The sequence below is a fragment of the Gopherus evgoodei genome, chromosome 15 (assembly GCF_007399415.2).
Source record: "Gopherus evgoodei ecotype Sinaloan lineage chromosome 15, rGopEvg1_v1.p, whole genome shotgun sequence".
Lineage (NCBI taxonomy): Eukaryota > Metazoa > Chordata > Testudines > Testudinidae > Gopherus > Gopherus evgoodei.
The window spans coordinates 24860740-24881757 of NC_044336.1; the positions used below are offsets into that span (position 1 = coordinate 24860740).

The 21018-nt window shown below is 41.6% G+C and overlaps 1 protein-coding gene across 1 annotated transcript; it reads right to left on the reverse strand.

Annotated features, from left to right (window-relative positions):
- Nucleotides 1-8525: 8525 nt before the first annotated feature.
- On the reverse strand, nucleotides 8526-20503 carry LOC115635811. Its single transcript, XM_030535051.1, has 4 exons — nucleotides 20197-20503; nucleotides 17839-17893; nucleotides 12773-12982; nucleotides 8526-11301 (listed from the first exon to the last, which is right to left on the reverse strand). The coding sequence occupies exons 1-4, from the start codon at nucleotides 20242-20244 to the stop codon at nucleotides 10934-10936; spliced, it is 681 nt and encodes a 226-aa protein (XP_030390911.1). The 5' UTR covers nucleotides 20245-20503; the 3' UTR covers nucleotides 8526-10933.
- Between the last annotated feature and the right edge of the window lie 515 nt (nucleotides 20504-21018).

The following is a 21018-nucleotide window of genomic DNA, read 5'->3' on the forward strand; positions in this document are numbered from 1 at the left end:
ATTACATGTTGCAGGTATGTAGGACCACTCTAGTACCTCCACCAAGCTTGTCTTTGTGAAGGGAAAAACACATGGTTAAAGAAAAAAAAATCATAAGGAAGGTGGAGAAAAAAAGGACAACTGTAAGAACATGCCTGGTTGCTACAAAACTAGTTGACTCCGTTGGCTGAAACACTGTCTGCAGCTTGTTAGTAAGTTTAATATAAAAGCATTTTCTGTTTCACTGGGCAAGGTTAATAAGAAGTGACTACATGGGGCTTCCATGTCTTGTTAGATGGGGACTGTGTGTGCATGGTGAGTTTCAACATTGTGTGAGCTGAGAAGCAGGCTGGTGGGGCTTAATTCTCCAGAATAAAAGAAGGGGCATGTTTCCCACTCCTATTTTCAAAGGAGTAGTTGTCAAGAGTTCTGCTTTCCATTCCCAGTGGTAAGACCTCGTTGCTATGTGACCTTGGCCAAGTTACTTAGGCCTCCATTTTCAAAAATGGCCACTAAGCTAGGATGCCTTAGTTTATGCATACTCAACTTGAGAGACCTGCATTGTAGAGGACTGGGTTCAGAGAGGCAATCAGTACCCCACAATCCAATTCTCTTTCATATGAGTTGTGAGTGCTCAGCACCTCTGAAAATCAGACCGTAAGTGTTTAAATAAACATCCAAAAATTGATGACTGGTCTCCTGACCAGGTGCATAACTTGGAAGAAGATAATTGCTCTTTCTCTTCCCTCTTACACACCTACCCCAGGGCAAACATAATGCAAATTTTAACAAGTGTTAATGTTTAATGTTAGGTAAATATTCTTGTTGCCAGAATAATTTCACATAGCTTTAAGGTAGTGTTTTTGAATTTTGCTTTGTATTGAAGCACAATTTTCAATGTCCTCAAGACTGTTGTGAGAACCCCAGTAAACTCTTTCATAGCAATTTACATCTACTGGCTTGTGTTTTGTAATGGTTTTTAAAAAGCACCTTCAATAGTGATGCCACAAATATCCTGCCACTGTTACATAGTAGTGACACCAGGTGATGTCACAAACCATATATTGTGATGTCAGCATGGGATGAGAAAGCTAGTTACTTAAAAAGGGGAAGACATCTTTTTATACAAAATCCTTGGTAATTAGGAATTATAGGTAAGGAGAAGAAACAACAACAACAAAAACCAACCCACTTGAAATATACACAGGAGTTTGAGAAATATATTTCAAAGTTCTTTAAAGGTTCTTTAAACGTATTTGGAGATATTGTTTTATGTAATGTCTCTTTCTTTTTTAAGTACTTTACCAGTACTATCCCTGGCAGTTCAGTAGCTGTCAGTAACAAGGTTGTATTTAAAATGATAGATATCTTACAATGGAACTATAAATCTTTATAGACTTAGAATCTGCTTCCTTTTTTATGTTGATAATGGGAAATGGAAATATACAATTGAATCCATGTTGTTAGTCTTTAGACTTGATGCTGAAAATACACATGGTGAATCAGTCCCATAGACCGACAGTGCAAAAAAAAGCAATAATTGGAAATAGCACATGGTATGAGTTCATGGTGAACAAATACCAGTTCAGATTTAGATGAGCTCCCATTTTGTAAGGTTTGTGCTCAGGATGTTGTAAGCGAGTTACATTTATCTCTTTCTCAGCTGCCCCAGTTTCAAAGGTGCTTTAATTTCCTAATGTCCCACTGGCAATAGCAGGGAAAGTCACCTTGAAAGGGCCACAGCACACCACATCTTTCTAATGCTCTTTTTTGCTGTTAGGTCCATAGACCAACTAAGCTTTAACCAATGATTGGCAACACCTGTCCTTGTTACAATAACTCACCTATAGCAAAGATAAGAAGCTTAGAAACATCAGTAATTTCACAGGAGCACTCTAAGTCTATGTGAGTGGGAAAAAAGGAAACACAAAGAGAAGTAACCAAGGATTCATTAAATAGGTAAACTTTAAAAATATATATACATAGTGGGAGAGTTAGACACCCAACACTTATTAACATTCAAAGAGAGCTGTGCACTTAACTGACCTTTACTAGTTGTAGTACAATTTGGGTAGGGTTAGCACTGTACAAACATAAAATGATGACCCATGCACCAAAGAGCTTTCTCAGCTGTTTCTTTGCATCCTTGAAAATTTCTCTCTTAGAGACTAGAGTGTCAGGAAGAAACTTCCCTTATGGATAGAGCATTGCATAATTGTTCTATACAAAGTTTCTTGCACCTTCTTCTGAAGCTCCCAGTGCTATCCTCTGCCATAGAAAGAATATTAAGCTACATGGAACACTGGTTTGATGCAGCAGGGCTAAGTCACATGCTATTTTGATGCAGCTCCACCAGCCCTGCACCACAGAAGGGGCGGACTGGTGTTCTCTGAAATATCCTGAAGTAGATGATTGAGACAGATTTTAAGTCTGCTCGGTACCAAGGGATCAGTGCAAAGCAGACTTAATAGGCTGGTGACACTGGCCAATGATTTTTACCAACAGTCAGATGGTTTTAAAATAATGTTAAAATATTTCATAGCTTGATCTGAGATACTAAAGATAGTCTCCATCCCCAAATAGTGACATTATTAGATACATCAGCATTTTGTGAGCTGCCTCTTCCATTCTTTCTCTATACCAAATAATAATAATAATAATGATTAATATAATAAATTCTCTGGTAATAGAATAACAGAGCTTCCTAAAATAATAGAATTGAAAACCTGAATAGTTTTAAAAAGAAAATTAAATAGCCTGTTTTATGATTTATTCTCTTTTTGCTATGCTTGTGAGGTATGACTTATTTTTCCATTGAAACGTATCTGGCCACCAAGCACAAGGAAGAAAAATGCTCAGAAACCCACATCTCTGAGCACTGTTGACCTGCAATGAGCTTAAGTTAAGGTATTGCCTTTTTATATTTGGTATATATACACAAACAGTTTGCAGAGTCATTTGAGGTCTTTTTCTAGGGCTGTCCTAGTAAATTGTGGAATCTCACATTTCAATACAGGGAGTTGGCTTCGAGATGTAATCTGATTTTGGACAGTGGATGGCTGTGCGTGCGTGCGTGTATTTTCTTTCCACTGTATCACACAATGCCAGCACTCAGTGTAAGAAATAGTGGGTGAAACAGGGTCTCTTTCTTGCGGGGGCTGATTAAACAAGACAAAATCAATTAGCATCTGAGACCTCACAGGTTTCTGCAGGCAAATTGTTCCAATTAGCCAGCACCAGAGAGCAAATTAGAAAGTAGTTAAAAGGAGCAGCTGTGATTTCACTGACACAGTCCTGCCACTGTTGCTGTCACATGTGCTGCATGTTAGACTGATTAAATGGGGAGCTTTGCCATGTATTTTCCCTGTAACAATAAACTTTTATGTTAATAAAAGAGAAAATACACATTTTCTTGTGTTGATCCAACATTTGAAGACAAATGTTTCTTAAATGTGATATATGGGGTGTGTGCTGCAGCTATAACTAGAAGAGTTATTACTGTGATGAATACATACATACATACATATACACAAATCAATTACATTAATTTCAACACAAAATTAAGAAAATATGCTATCCATATTTGTGAATGCAACATATGGTACACTTTACTTACAAAATGTTCATTAGAAAAAAAAAAGAGAGAAGGAGGGGGCACTGATAAATCCCTGGGTGTTTCACTTGAAACAAATAAACAATTTAATTGATCTACCTATCTGTACAAATACAGATAGTCACACAAAACATACATACTTTGCACTTACAATATACTGGTGTAGGGTCTTTAATCAAAGATCTTAAGTCTCTTTGCAAATAATGAAGCCTCACACAGGTTTTGCTTTACAGATGGGCAAAGTGAGGCACAAACTAGTTGTCTGGCTCAGCATCACACAAAAAGAGACTGAGTTCACTCCCCAGTCCAATGTTTATTGGGCAACCCAGCTTCCTGAACACTAATGAAAGGAAAGCTTATACTGTGTGCAGCTTATCATTAAAGTGAGATGCTCACATGCCCCTGTGTGATTTTCCTCTCTGAGGGCTGTATTCTGTCACCATTAGTTTTGCCTAGTGTATCGTCTTCTCCTTTTCTATTTCTAAACTTGTCTGGGATTCTGTATCTGTTGTGTCTTAATTCTTAAGCCAATGGCTGATCCCCAGGCGTTTAGTGCTTTGGGCCTGGGCTAATTTCTTAAGGTTTGGAACTGGCCATTGGTGGGAGCACTATGTCAAGAAGGAGAAGCAGACGTCTGATCACTGAAAGGCAGAGCCATCTTGGGATTGTAGAGAGAAGCGAGTCCACCCTTCTTGCCTCTCACCCTACCACAGATCTTCCTCCTTCCTTGGCCTGTGCTACCAGCATGACCAACCTTCACACACTACCAGGTCCCAACCCATCTGTAGTGGAAAGGCAAGAATTAGCATCAGGAGCCAATGGCAAAAAGGAGCTGATAGAGAGCTAGTATTTGGCATTGTGTGGGAAGGCTGGTGGTGAGCCATGAAGCTTTCTACTGGTCTCTGAGAGAGTATGGTCTGGTACTCATTGCAGGAGATCGAGAGATGTGAGGACTTGTTCTGTGGGCATTGGGAGGGAAGAAGCAGGAGCTGGGCTGAACGTGAGGCTCCAGTTTGGGGGAGAAGGAGAAGAAGTGTGGATTACAGACACGTATGCTCACTGCCAGAACCTCGGTAAGGAGTATAGGCGTCTAATGCACTCATCCTTAGCACTCAAAGGGTTAACAGCCTCCTTAGTTAAATGGAATATGTCAGCTTGTCTGGTACCACCCAAAAATAACAACCCCAGAAGCCCATTTTCACCTCACCAGCCACTAGTCTGCAATCAAATCTGCTCAGTCATGCTGGGGGACAGATGAAAGGAAGGAAACCAGCCTGTTCCAGCCCTAATAATTCTGATGACTCCTCTCCTGAATCAACAGAGGCCTATTGCGACAGCCGTGATGGGGTCGTGCTGCTTTTTTGAGGGAGGGTAAACACTGCTGGTAAACATGTTTCCCTCTGTCCCCTAAACATTCACCTCTTGCAAATAACGTGAGTCAGAGATCCCACCCAATAGCAGGTCACTGGCTGCCATCTAACTCAGATGTTCCTTTGACACAAGCTTTATACCACCCGACATCAATTCTCCCTGGACGAAGGCTTCTCTGGAATACTGACAGGGTTTATTTATTTTTACAGAGATACACATGCACGTATATATCTGTATAAGAAAGACTTTTTTTTTTAGGAGTGAGGAGAGGCGTCTCGCCAAATAAACGATGCTAAGCGGCGCGTTCCATTTTAGGTGTTGACAGTGTATAATAAATCCCGACCCTACCTAACATTTACAGGAACATTATAAAATGAGTGAAACGGCATGAGCTGGTTCCCAGGGCAACCAGACAAACACAATAAACAAGCTGCAGAGGCAAGAGTAAGAGTCTGAAATATATCACTCTACATTAGCCTTCTGCTGTTGCTGCTCCTCAATGCTCTTTGTTTTATTATTATTAGAAAATGATGGAGATTTTTAGTGCAGATGAGTATGAAATCGAAAAGTTCCTTTGGTGTCTTGCCTTTATGGGCCTTTTCCTATATCTTAAAGGTGGCGTGAAATAATAACGATAATTAATAATGACTAATAAACTGATACAAACTCCGTTCCCCTAAGCCAGAACAATATTTTTAATATTATGTCTAGAACTCTGAAGTTCCTCTTTGGTAGGGAGAAACTGGTTGTTTATTTCCCCTCAAAATAAAGGAAGATTAATCATAAAACTTGAGATGTGTCTGAACCAACACTCCAACTGAATTTGGATTTAGATGTGAGCTTTGTGGCAGGTCCCCGGTCTTTAACCAAACCAAACCCCTGAGTTTGATAAGCATCTGTTTTACAAAACAAGTTTGCATTCAGATTGGGTCTTGGGCCCATCTCTAAATATTTATTGTAGTGTACGCTAGAGCCTTCTCCGTTGACTGATTGTACCTACACTGTGTGCTAGAAATCTTTCTGTTTACAGATTGGGAAGTCATGTATTGTGGGCAGGGGTGCGTTAAGGAATCTGGATGTAGTCTATGCCGCCAGATCGTCAAGAAGAAAGGAGGGCTTCTATGGGAGGATGAGGTGGGAAGATGGAGTGTTCCAGGGGAGGTCAAAGCAAGAAATTGTAGAAGGACCACACATAAGAAGATATCCTTAGAAAGTTTCAGAGAAACCTCTAAGCCTTTACAAGTCCATTCACCACTGATTCCTACACTTTATCAATGGATGAAACAGGATTCATTTGCTGCAGCATCTCACCCCCCCAACCACATTCCTTCAAAGTTTTCCTAGCTTTTATTTTTTAATCAAGCCCTCTTTGTTGTTTGTTCTTGTTTAGATTTATGTATCTTTTAGCTGAGTAAAGGCAAACCCAGTGTGAGCCCTTATGGTGATTATTCCACCTGTGTAGAAACTGTATGAGCCAAGAGGAACGTAAGGAGGATAGGAGGCAGGAAGTCATAGACTCACTGTCCTAATACCAGAAAGGCATGAAAATAAAAGATTTCATTCAATTCTCTTAATTCCACTTCTACTAAACAGCAGCACTAGTGTGAGGAGGAAATCGTGACCAGAGGGAAACTGTTCTGGAAAGTAAAGTGAATAACTAAAAACCCAGAACTTTCATGCAAAACAGCTACAATGCCTGGGACCCTTACTCATTTGTTGTCTAGTTTTTTTCCCCCTTTTCTTCTCACCCCACTTATTCCCCTCACCTGCTTTCCCCATCACTGGCTTTTTTGCAGGGTAATGAAGTTTGGAAACCTTACATCAGAGTGACTTACAAATGAGGGTGTGGTAAGTCATATGCTTCTGGCTCCTTTACCATATTTAGCTGCAACCTTTCCAGCTTGCTGCAATTTACAGACTCAGGCCTGGCGGCTCTGCCAAGTAACAAGTTACTGGCCTGTGAGGTCCAGGGCAGATGGCTATTAAATGGGAGCCCATCCACTCTCCACAGTATGAAAGCAGAGGAGAGAGCCTGGAAACTCCTGTGTGCGAAGACAGGGTAAGAGTGGAGGATTTTTTATGACAGAAACACCACCCCGTTGATGACTAATTAGACCGAGCGGGCTCCAGATGGCCAGCTTCTTTAATAACACCAATTAGGGATCCAAATATTTGTGTGCAGTGCCCTTTTTCCTAGAAAGCCTGAGCAGCAATGGAGGCCTCACATTTTTGCTTCAGACTCAGGTCAGCCTTGCGATCCCTGGAACATGAGTGTGTAACTGCAGATGTGAAGAAGGAAAATGGGAGGGATTCAGCAGGGATTGAGATAATTAAATCCCTCTTCTGACTCTGAGCTTTATCCCAAGCCAAATTATTTTTCAAGATCTGAAAAACTCTGATTCATCAGACTCCCACCCCCATCATTTTTTTTTATTTTTGCAGCAGCCTTCGTTCTCCCAGGTTTGGGCAATGAGTAGAAACAGAAGAACTGTATCACTGTGAGAAAGAATGCCCTGCTCCTAACTTGAGCAGAAGTCGTGAGTACTGGGTAGCTCAGAAGGTTTCCATCCTTGTTTTGCAGACCCAAGAGGTTTACCTTAGTGTATGTGAGCAACTGATTTTTGGGCACTTATCCAAACTGAATTGAATCTTCTGAGGTTCTCCAATCCCAAAAGCCGCTCATTCTGTCTCATTTGCATAGCTGCTATTACCACAGCATCTGAGCACCTCACAGTTGTTTTTATCTATATTTATATTTATCTTCCCCTAATCTGTGTGATGTGTTATCTCCATTTTACAGTTAGAGAATTGAAGCAAACAGAGGCTAACTGAATTGCCTAAGGTCACAAAGGCAGTGCATAGAAGAGCAGGGAATTGAACACAGGTTTCCTCAGCCCACACTAACCACTAGGAAAGTCTTCCTTTTGCTCTCTCATGTGATATACTTTAGGACCAATGGGGAGGGACACTTGACTCCACTCCTGTCATGGGACAAATTTTACAGCTCTTAACACACATTGAGAAACACTTGCTCATGAAAAGCAATCATGCTGTCGCATCAAAATTTTAATACAAATTGACACATTTTCCCACACCATTCTGGCTTTGATGAAACAATATTTTTTAGAAAAAAAATGTAGAGACATTTACCCCCAGTCCAAATTTGGCCTGTTGTATGTGTTAGATTCAAAGAATCAACATGGAGATTCCTCTTCTCCTGAAGATGGCATGGGAGGAATGCTGGTGGGTTCCAGAACATACATTTCCAAATAGCCTTAGACATGTGTGAGTGCATTGGACTGAATTAATCATAGATATTATGAGGTTTGTGGTGTGTCTGAGTTTAACAATAGCAAAAGAATCCTATATGAGAATTCCCGGACACATAAGACTAATATAGCCCATATATGTTTCATGAAATGCACTGCACACAGTCACCCAGCTCTTATAAAAATGTCTGGCATGGGAGAATGCATCTGAAATGTAGCATCAAATGCAGAGGAAATTTCACAAAAAGTAAATGAACTAATGCTTTATTTTGTGTACAATATGTATATTTTATTAAAAGGATCATAAATACTGTTGACTAACACGCTCACCCACCCCCTCTCTAATCAGGAAGAGCCACACACAATGCAACACAGCCCTAGCAGACAACATAGTGTGATCACAGCTATCTTGCTGTGATAATCAGGGAATGCAGGATTTGTTGAGTTAAGCCATCTGGGTTATTTTCCTTCATGAGGGGCAGTGATAGGCCACAGAGAACTCAATGCACCAAGAAAGCAAATACAGAAGATGAGCTTTGTGAGCCACTGACAACTGAAAATGCCCATTTGTTTGAAAAAAGAGGCATATCTTGCAGTTTTCAAGATGTTACCGGCAGAGCAGCAGGAAATAGCTGTGGCAACGTACTTATTTCCCAAGTTCCTTCAACAACAAAATGAAAAGAACTAGAGAGAGAGAGAAAGTTTGGGAGTTAGGCAAGGAAGGGGTGACATATGCCCAGTCTGATCTGAATGCCGGAGCATTTGATTGCATTTAGGTCCAAGAAAATGATAATAGCGATCAGCATTTCTCTGCTGGGTTTTTGTGAGTTTGTGCAAAGCCGGCGTCTAGCAAGTGGGCATCCTGAAACTCCAAAAGGAAATGTCTGAATAGTTTGGATTTCTGGCAGGACAGAGTCTGGTGGATATTTACAGAGAGCAGCTCACCGCTGAGAGAGCAAAGAAACCTGCAGTAAACTGCCCCAGTGAGGTGTGTGATGAGATGAGGGATGGTGAGAGGATGTGTAAGGGCAAGATAAGTCTCTTGGGGTCTCTGATGTATTTTGGGGGTGAGCAATGGCAAATGAGAACAAAATTTAAAACAACAATATGGGGTACAGGAGTGACAGTCTAAAAACCCAGAGATTGAGCTCCTTTGTAGTTATTTATGGAGCTCTAGCAGGCTGGATAGGATTTCACTTGTGGTTTCTATTTTGTCCATCATCTCTCAAAAATGTGACAAATTCAATGAGCTTTTCAACCACCAGCCAGGTCCAGCACTTGCAAAACCATCCCACTCTCCCCCAGTCACACAGTCCTTTCTCCAAAGAGGCCCATTTTAATGACAGGCATCCTGGGCTAAAGTGTTATGGAATTATTCTGACCTTCCTTTCCCCTCAGGCTCAGCTGAGTGTGCGTGAGGCACTGCAGCTGTGATCCAGTTGGACTTCAAAGGCTAGTGTCCCTGCGAACTGTTCAGCCAAGATTCCATTACTCTCATGACAAGCACCCGATATTTGCAGGTTGTCCTATTTCCATTGTTTGAGTTCATGTAGTGCTCTTGTAGAAGTAGTGGAATAGTGCTGTTAATAATCCAGCATAGTGCTAATCGATTCAGTCTGGCGATGTCCCTCACACCTGATCTTCAGCACACCAGTCCATGCTGTCCCAGTCCTAGTCCCCCATCACAGTTTTCCTGATGCTCTGCAGTCCCCACACATCTATGTTAATACACCTCATACCTAAAGAGAAGCAGTCCTGAAATCCTAGTCTTGCCAACCTTTCCAATGCAGTTTAATCCACATCTGTAACAACTCCTGTTATCCCAGTCCTGGGGCCCTGTACTGCTATGCTGATGCATCTTAATACCAACTTGCAACACACCCGTGCTATTTTAGTAATGTGTTGCCGGCCTCAAGGTTCTGTCTCAATGAACATGGGAAGCATGTGTACTTTTGGGAATTTCAAGAGATGAGTGAGGAGGAAAAGCAGCAACTAGTAGCACAGGAGATACATGCCTTTAAGTTCAGATGATTATCTATAGCAATAATAAGCAATGTAGAGTATATCTCTATACCTTCCATGGGTACTTCTGGCCTTTAATCTGAACACCTGGTTTTAGCACACTAGCTGTGTTTAAGATTTGAGAGGCAGTCTAGTTTGACCTAGAAAATAAGGGTGGGAATGCTACTGAATTCCAATATAAACTGTGACAGACAGGTTGTCTTAAACAAGTCACATACACTCTCTGGCCTAGTTCTGGTTGCTTTGCATTGCTCTGGTGTGGCAAAGCAGCTGGAAAGCTGACTTAACCTGCTGCTCAGGAATTCAACTTGCACAAAGTGGAATCTATGGGTGGCCTCCAGCCAGAAAGACAGAGTAGGGATTGAAATCCTGCATTAGAACTCAAGTGTTGACATTGCTATAGTAAAGGGAGGAGGTACCTTCTGTCCACTGGTGATTTTCAAGATGGAAGTCAAAGGCCCTCTGGGGACAAATTCTTGTGCCCTGGCTAAGGTTCCTTGAGTGAACAGAACAAATTTAATACCCAGGGCTACCCATAAGCTATTTGCTGAGTGCATATTTGTTGTCCACATGATGACTGCACTACCAGAGTGGGCTCTAATTCATCATTATGTACACAATCCTTGGGTAATAAATGCAGGACATGAACTCCAATTCTATCCCAATTTCTGAAGCCCCTTTATAGGGTCAGGCCAGCTAACTGGGCCATTTCCTTCAGCACCCTGCTGGCATCTTCTCCATACTGCTTTGAGAGGTCTTTGGCCAGGCTTACGTTCTGAAAGTTCTCTCTCAGATTAACTTCTAGCCGTACTTGGTCCAGGTACTCTGGGTTTCCAGCTTTCACTGTCTCCTCCAGCTGACTCTGACGCTGAAGCACAGAGCAGACCATTTCCTGGAGCTTCATTTCCATAGCAATGACACACTTTGTGGCATGATTCAGCTCCCCTACCTGCCGTTGGGCTTGCTCCAATTTTTCAGGCACTTCTTTTTCCTCTGCAACGAGTGAAAACCTATAGCCCTCCATGTGCACCTGTACATTGCAGGCACCTAAAAGACAAAACAATGTATATCTTGGGATTTAGCTGGTTCTGGTTTTGGTCCAAGAAAGATGTCTAAATGCTTTTGTCACTAGAAACCTAAACTTGGCGCCACTGAGCTATTCACAGTGACTGATTGGGAAAGGAAAGCCGTAAAATTAGGTTCTTTCCAACTTCCTTATCTGTGGTTGTGTTTTGTGTGTGCGTGTTTTGTACAGTAAAGCCATTTCCCAGTAGTAAGTCAAGCTCCTCCATGCCACTTGCTTAAATACACGTGGACCAATTCATCCTTGGTACAAACATATTGATATTCCCTCTAGGGAAGTCACTGGAGTTAAACCAGAGTAAATTTGACCCTTAATCCTCTGTCTTTTACCTGCCATTCTTTCAATGCAAACCATCAGGTGTTGGGTGAGTCTTTATAAAAAGTGTATTGAAAATCTGGTCTAATCTTCCATGAGATGCATCATTGTTTTTCCTATTATTGGCTTCACAAACACATGGTGCTTCTAGTTCCATATGGGATTTGTTTAGCTCCTTGTTTAGATTTTTTTTTCTTTTTTTGCTGCAGTGGCTCAGAAGGTTAACATTACATAGGAAGGTTTGGATTTACTGCCAAGTGAAGAGTTACTGCACTAGAAAGCCAAATCTGAAGAAGGGGAACTTGAGACAGATTTGCAAGGTCACTGAACCTGGCTGGAAAAAAATTGTATTCCTCTACAATGTAGAATCAAGCTAGAAGCATGGCAGGTGGAAAAGGATGACCAAAATTCTTAGTATCTTGATGGCACATTGTGACAGAAAACCAGGAAGTGGCCTTACAAGAATTAGCAAATCAGTCATATGCTTTTGTTAAATAATAGGGAGTGGTTCAGCTGTCTAAAGTTTTCCCTGCCACATGGAAGACCTGGATTCAATCCCAATCCTGGACTTCATGAGGACAGCAGGAACAAGAAGCAGTGTAAATGCAACTTCACCCACAAGTGGGATGACCCCTATCCTGGAACAGTGACACACACACACACACACACACACACACACACACACACACACACACACACACACACACACACCAATCATCTGAAACCCTGTGAAAGGATGGAATCAGACTAGGCGCAGTGTTCTTATTTTATGCAAATCCGTTCCCTATGTTCCCTCCAACCCCCAAGAAACATAGCCCTCCTGAATGGTGTGAAACATGATGTTTGGGGGAAAGTGAAGGCCACCATGGTCTGACACACAGCTTTGGAAGGCTAATCTTTAATAATACACTTGTTAATCTCTGCAGCTCTCCTGTGAAATGCAGACTCTTCATTGCTGACCTTCCTAGTAGCCACAAGGACTAGACAGATTCCCTACAGAGCCCAGCCAGTGCTGTGCCCACATCAACTTGCAGGGGGGCACTGTTAGTTCAGTCTGAGGATTTGGTCCTCACTGTTTTACCATTGGCTTCAGTTCACCCTTAGTCTTTGTCTGCTTACCGTGCTGCTGCTTTATATTCTCTATGCAGGCTGCAAGACTATTAGTGGGAGCACAGCCAGAGACTTCTTTCAGCCTTTGGATGGCTTCCTTCATGGCCCAGTGATCCCCATGCTGCTTGTTGAAAGTTTCAGCGATATCTGAAAACAGCATGTCAATCTCGAGCACATTTACCAGTTTCATGGTGAGGGTCCCCTCCTTACTGAAGACATCTGCAACGATTAAAGACCCACAGGAATTGGAGTGTTAGCAAAATAATAAATCAAATGGGAAACAAAAAAAAGACTTGCATGAAATATGTGGAAGACTCTGGGCTACCGGCCATGCTCAATTACAAACTCATAGTAATATTTAGCAGTCCTCTTGATACTACCAGCTGGAGCCAGATATCTGTCTATCTACTTTGGTGCTTATCGAGTCCCAGTTCACATAATATCTGCTCACTTCATGATCTTTAATGCATTTATCTTCACAAAACCCCTGTGCAGCCGCAAAGTGCTATTACCCCATTCTACAGATGGGAACTGATTCACAGAGAGATTACGGATAAGATTTTCAAAACTGCTTAAGTGATCTAGGAACACAAGTCTAATTTTCAGAGTGACTTAAGTGCCTACCTCACTTTTTAAAAATGGGATTGGTCACTTAGGCGTCTTTGAAAACTTTACCTTAAATGACTTTCCCAAGGTCACACAAGAAGCAGAGCAGAGAACTGAACTGAGATCTCCTGAGTGCTCTGCTAACTACAGCACCATCCTTCTTCTCCTGTCCTCTAGAGTTTTGATCAGTAGAAACCATTTTAGGATAGGAAGGCTGGACAGGGCATTAGTCTGAAACTTTGGAGACCTTGGTTCCATTTCCATCTTAGCCACAGACATCTTGTGAGATTTTGTGCAAAAGACAAACAGAGACGGTCAGAAATAAATAGATGGAATTCAGCAATGACATATGCAAAGTACTGCACTTAGGAAGGAATAACCAATCGCACAAATACAAAATGGAAAATGACCGGCTAGGAAGGAATGCTGTAGAAAAAGGATCTAGGAGTGATAATGGATCACAAACTAAATATGAGTAAACAGTGTAATATTGTTGTAAAAAAGTGAACATCATTCTCAGATGTATTAGCATTGGGAGGAGTGAGGTAAACAAGGCGTGAGAATAATTCTTCCACTTTGTTCAGTACTGATAAGGCCTCCACTGGAATACAGTGTCCAGTTTGTGGCACTACACTTTGGGAAAGAGGTGGACAAATTAGAGGAAGGTCTAGAAAATATGACCTAGGAGGAAAGACTGAAAAAATTGGGTTTGTTTAGTCTGTAGAAGAGAAGACTGGGAAGGGGGCAGACACGATAACAGTCTTCAAATATGTAAAATGTTGTTATAAAGAGGAGGGCGATAAATTGTTCTCCTTATGCACTGAGGACAGGACAACAAGCAATGGGCTTAAATGCAGCAAGGACGGTTTAAGTTGAACATTAGGAAAAACTTCCTGTCAGGGTAGTTAATCACTGGAACAAATGACTTAGGGAGGCTGTGGAATCTGTCATTGGAGGTTTTTAAGAACAGGTTAGACAAACACCTGTCAGAGATGATCTAGTTAATACTTGGTCCTGGCTCAGTGGATGGGACTGGAATAGATGATCTCTCAAGGTCCCTTCCAGTCCTACATTCTGTGATTCTATGATTTAATTTATTCTATGCCTCACTTCCCCGTACATAAACTGAAGATAATGCTTCCTCACCTTACAGGGGTTTTGGGGGGATAAAATCCTTTAATGATTGTGAGGTGCTCAAATCTTCTCCACTAGCAAATGTTTCTTATACTTTGCAACATAATGTTTAACAGAACACGTTGGCTAAGAATTTCAACTCCACTTAGAGCATTTGGCTGTCCAGTTTCCAATAACTTTAATGGGCATTTGAGAACCAAATCCCTTAGGTGATTTTGAAAAAAAACAAACAGTTGCACCAAAATAAGTACTAGCATCCTAGTTAAAAGTTGAGGTATCTAACTGCAAATCAGACCAATGGTTCCATGACGACACACTTAGACCATAGTTTGTTTTACAAACCTGCAGAAAATCTAATTGCATCTCCCGAACAATGGAACACATGATCCATTTGCTAGTAATATTTCTAACAAATGTCACAGCAACTTTTTTTTAAAAAGAAGGAAAACTCTAGTCAGATTTTATTCTCCAAAAGTAGGTTTCAGTATGCTTCCTTGCTGCCAGATTAATGCTGAGAGTGGTTTTCAAGAAGTATCTTAGTTCTAGTAAAAAAAAAAAGAGAGAAAGAAAACACTTTTCTTCAACAAAAAGGAAAATTAAGAGTGCAAGTAATTCATTTGTAACTAAACAGAGTCTGCTTTCTGAGATGTTAGGGAAAACCTAGAATTACTCCACTGAACTCAATGGAGTTACTCCAGAGTCAACTGAAAGCAGATTATGGCCATTTATCTAGTTCCAGGTAGATCTTTTATTTACTTATTCAGTCTGTCTGAAACAAATACCTGTTTGGCAGCTTTCTTGAGTACTGTAGAAAAGTGATTTGAGAGACTTTGAAACCTGTGATAAATGCCAAGCTGATAGCTCACTATACAGCTGTCAGTTATCCCATTTCCAGGTAAAATATTAGGGCTGGGTTTTGACAGAAAATAAAAATTTCAATAAGACAAACAAATATCATGCCAAGTCTCTGTTTTCTGCAAAAAAAATTGAGCTTTTGACAAAAAACCAAATGATCAAAAACCTGAAACACTTTGATATTTAGCTGAAGACTTATTGACGTTGGAAGAATTGTCCCAATTTGACACTTGCCTTCTCTTCATAAATTACTATAATGTCTATCACCATCATTTCTAACCCCTTTAAATATTCAGTTGAACATATTGCAAATTAAACAGCTTTTAGCTTTGGGGAAAATCCATCCTTGTCAATTACATTCTATTCTACCTCCTTCAATGATCCTCCAGTTTCAACTAAATTTGGTATTCTTCACTTCCTGTCCTAAATTGCTGCATTCCACCCCAAATGTGGCTCCACTTCAGCAGCACCGCATTGAATTCCTATACATGTTTGGTAGCTTAGTTTTTGGGGGGGATAAAAATTGTTATATATATGTGAGAACATTACCATTTGATAGGCTCTTTTATAACCACAAGCTTACAAACCCTGGGTGGAGGGGAGTCTGCTTTATTATTTTGTTTGTTTCTCTTGATTGCCCAAAATGGGAGCCTGAGCCCTGGCCTACACTACAAGTTAGGTTGAATTTAGCAGTGTTAGATCAATTTAACCCAGCACCCCATCCACACGACGAAGCCATTTTTGTCGACTTAAAGGGCTCTTAAAATCAATTTCTGTACTCCTCCCCAATGAGGGGATTAGCACTGAAATCGACCCTACTGGGTCGAATTTGGGGTAATGTGGATGCGATTCGATGGTATTGGCCTCTGGGAGCTATCCCAGAGTGCTCCATTGTGACCTCTATGGATAGCACTCTGAACTCAGATGCACTGGCCAGGCAGACAGGAAAAGCCCTGTGAACTTTTGAATTTCATTTCCTGTTTGGCCACCGTGGCAAGCAGATCGGCACAACTGACCATGGAGTCCCAGAATTGCAAAAGAGCTCCAGGATGAACCAAATGGGAGGTACTGGATCTGATCACTGTATGGGGACACAAAACCGTGCTATCAGAACTCCATTCTAAAAGACGAAATGATTAAGCGCAGCCAGACACCAGGGCAGTTAGAAGAGTGCAGCAGGGTGTGCAGCGCATCAGAAAAGCTTTGAAAACCGGTTTCATGACTGGCCAGGCTACGGTGTGAAAGTTCTGTTTGTTTCTCCTTGATGAAAACCCTCCTCCTTGGTTCACTCTACTTCCCTGTAAGCCAAGCGCCTTCCCCTCCCACCTTTGATCTCTGCTTGCAGAGGCAATAAAATTATTGTTTCAAATTCATGCATTCTTTATTAATCCATCACACAAATGGGAGAATAACTGCCAAGGTAGCCCAGGAGGGGTGGAAGAGGAGGGAAGCACAGGGGTGGGGTAGTTGTAGGGGCACCCCCTAGAATGGCATGCAGCTCATCTTAGAAGCGGGGTATCTGGGGCTCTGACACGGAGCGGCCATTTGCCTCTCTGGTTCTTTGGTAGGCTTGACTGATATTCCAGGGAGGACTGAATCTCCATTAGATGAAACTAAAGAAGGGAATGTCCTGGAGTCACTCTCATTTATGTCCAGGCGCCCCCGATCGACCTCACCAAGCCAGCCAGGAGCACTCATGCCTGCCCAGGCACCCCCGACCTACCTCACCAAGACTGGACAGGAGCACCCATGTTTGCCCAGGAGCCCCTGACCGACTTCATCGAGGTCGGACAGGAGGAACCCGGAGACAGCAGCAGATAGTACCATACGGCTGCTAACCATCTTTGCTAACGTGCAAAGGCAAGGAACTGCTGCTGTGTAGCACTGCAGTACTGCATCTGCCAGCAGCACCCAGGAAACGTAAGGTGACAGTGAGCTGAGCAGGCGCCATGCTTGCCGTGGTATGTCGTCTGCACAGGTAACCCAGGAAAAAAGGAGAGAAAAGATTTTTTGCCATTGCTTTCACAGGGGATGAGGGGCCTGACGACATGTACCCAGAACCACCCGCAACAATGTTTTTGCCCCATCAGGCACTGGGAGCTCAACCCAGAATTCCAATGGGCGGCAGAGACTGCAGGAACTGTGGGATAGCTACCTAAAATGCAATGCTCTGAAAGTCGATGCTAGCTTCGGTACTGTGGACACACTCCGCCTACTTCATGGTCTTAATAGTCTTAAGTGGGGACACACACAATCGACTGTATCAAATCCATTTCTAAAAAATCAACTTACATTAAATTGAACTAATTTCGTAGTGTAGAGATACCCTGAGAGAATACGTGGGTGTGTGCATCTATGTACACACACATATATATGCTCTCAGCAATTAAACGTTTTTGGGTGAATACCAGAACTTACTAATTATCACTTCAACCACCATCTAAAAATAAAATGTCCAAGGAAAATAGTTAAAATCTTACCACCACCAATGTCTCTACAGGGTTGTTTTGGATAGTGTGCAGTAAGAGCTTCCCTCTGTGAAAGAGAAGAAAAGTTATTATGTCTTATGCAAGGGCTTCAAATTGAAGGGGAATGAGCTTTGCTTATGCTAAATCAATGCTGACATCTTCACCTAAGGCTGGAGGGGAATATTAAAGACTAGCCAAGAGGATGTCTCCCAATGTACTGGATATTATTTACAAGTATAACTCTAAAAGATGGGAGGTTTTTTTCAATCGGAGCACACAAGTTTCAAGGTGACCAACAAAGCTTTGATCCCCTTGACTTGTGTTGAACCGTGCCTTATTACACCAGGAGTAGTTTAGTTGAAGTCAGTGGGGACTAGTTATGGAATAAGGAATACTCATTGTTGAGTAAGTTCTGGCCCAAAGCAAGGACAGTCCCACCCAAAGAAGACTGCTAAGAACCAGAAGAAAAATTGGAAAAGGTTTTCCATTAAATAAGTCAGGTACAGTTACCTCATTTTCTCTCCCTAGGAAGATCCTGAGCTCGTGTAAATTATGATGTAGCTTGGACAATTTACCTCAACTGAGACTTTGCCCCCATGTGTTTATTTGCAAGCTAGTACCAAGAATACTTTCCCCAATCTTAGCTATTTTATAGAAAATTAGATGTCTAAACTCTGAGAACCAACCTACATAGTTGCTCTTAGGCATTGTTTATGAGTGCTCTGAATTCTGACATCTATCTGTTGCTAGATGGAAAAGAATTTTCTCAGTTTTAGCAGCCATTACATTTTCAGAATTACCACTAGAAGTTGACTATTATCAGTCTACTACACAGTTCATGATTAACTGTGCCAAACATACTCTCCAACTCTCAATGAAGACTTGGGACAAGATGCTAGAAAAACAATTTACCAATGAGCTCACTGAGTGTTTAATAATATTTAAACCAGAAAAATAAGGGTAAGTCACTTCACCTTTATCTGTGCCTCAATTTTTTCATGAATAAAATGAGGACACTATTTGATATCTACCTCATAATAGGAATCATATGGCTTAAGTAATAATGTTTGCAACGCTTTTTGAAAAGTAGAGATTGGAACAGATGAAAAAACGCAAAAACAAAATTTTACAAATGTTTTGTTGACCATTCTTTTCTGTTTTTTTTTCCTCACCACAATTCAAAATGTAGAGAGAGTTGCTCTTCATAAGTTTGAAATTCAAAAAAATTCAGTCTGCTCTTCTTCAAATGAAAGAGCTATCTGATGAAAGTGTATTTGAGGGTAAGCATGCTGATGATCAGCAATGAAAATGATCACTTATGCTGGGTTGAAAAAGCTGCTGGGAATCTCCACCAGTTTTGGTTTTGTGGGTATATTTTTATATGAACTAATTAGAAAAATAAGCAGCTATTAAGGAGGGTACAATTTGGAGCCTGTTATCCCTTGGCACATGAATGCAAAAAGGTGCTATTTAAATATGAAAAAGTTAAGAAAAGTCAACACTTAAAGAGGGGGATCTTTCATATTATTAATTATTACTATTATTCATGGATTAATTTGTTTGGCAATAGGGCCCATGAGCCCTGTTCATGGACCAAGATCCTCACAGTGCTGCAGAAAGAGGACCCAGCCCCAAAATGCTTAGAAGCTCATACACTCTCTGCAGTGTCCAGAAAATAAATACAAGCATTTTCCAAAATAACGTACCAAACACATATTATTTTGGTAAATGTGCTTAGCTGTAGTAATTTACTGTCTGTCTCTGCTCTTATTTATGGTCAGACTGGCACCTTGCAATCTGCCCTAAGGGTCAGCCCTGGGAGAAAAGCAGACACCAAATTGTCACTGCTTCCTTTCACCCAGTGTATGGACTCAGCTGTGTAAGCCAGCACCACCGGGAAGTGCAGCCAAAGCTCTACCCCTGCCCAGTCCCTGACCACTTGTGTCGAAGGAGGGAGTGGCAATTCCCCAATGCTGTGATCTGCAATGAGATTAGCCTGTGGAGGGGAATAATGGGTCATCATACATCATCTTAAATCCCTGCACAGCCACATACACCAGTTCACAATTAAACTGTTCATGGGCATAATGAGATTTCTGGGTAAGTACACCTGCCTTTCCCTCTCTCTCACTTTCTCTGTACAATGCAATCTGTTCAGCAACCATGCTCTGCCCACATAAGACCAGCCTTGCCCAGCATTCTAGGGCAAAAAAAAGGGTTATCAGTTTCCAATATTATTAGTCTGCTTGATTTCCCCCCACTGGGCACATTAATAACCCTGTTCCCCCCTCCCTCCTTCCTATCCCTGCTCTCCCAAAAGTTCGGTACTGCAGGCATTTTTTGCACACAACAGGGTAGCTGCTCTCTTACCTCTCCTGGAGCAGCTGAGACACAGTGGCAGCAGCAGAAGAAGGACATGCTTAGCTACAAAAAAGAAAGAACGAGGCCGAAGTTCACTAGCGGGCAGTGGGCCCTTTAACCAGCTTGCATGCACCACTTACTGTACTGGAACACAAGAAAGCAAGTGCGACCCAAGCGAAGTCAGTGTTAATGGCATTGCAGACACAGGGAATTTCAGAGAGAAACCACTGTCCTGCCTAGAGATTCCCTGCCAAGGTTTCTTTCTTTCTGTGTTTTTTTCTCTTCAGCACAGTAATGGCCTCTGACAACTCAGGCTTGTTCCTTCTGCAAACAAACTGTTCATTGTCAAACAATTACTATGTATCTGAAGAACCTACTTCCTCTTAGCAATCGCTCCCAGAACATACCATTCTTTCCTTCTGGGTGGGGGAATGACAGAAAAATGGCATGTACCAAGAGACAAGAGGCCAGCTGTTGAGGTTACTTGGATACTAAGGGCTAGGGTGCTACCTTGATGCACCTTGAGTAGCACCTAATTCCAAGAGAAGTGCCATTGATGAAAAATGGGACTATTTCCAGAGTGAGGTATTTTATAGCGTGAGTAAAGGTGGCAAACTCTGGCCTCATGATAGTGAGAGATTATTGTAATAAATAGGTGGTCACCTAGGATCTTCACAGTTTTCATTATGTTGCACATCATGGCCACGCTGAACATTGTGGTCGCACCAGAGACAAAACTCTCACCAGAAGTTCTGAAAGCAAAAGTCCCAAGTGCTAGATATAAAGGGGACTCTCTGACAGCTTTGAGCAATATAGAGTACATGACAAAGA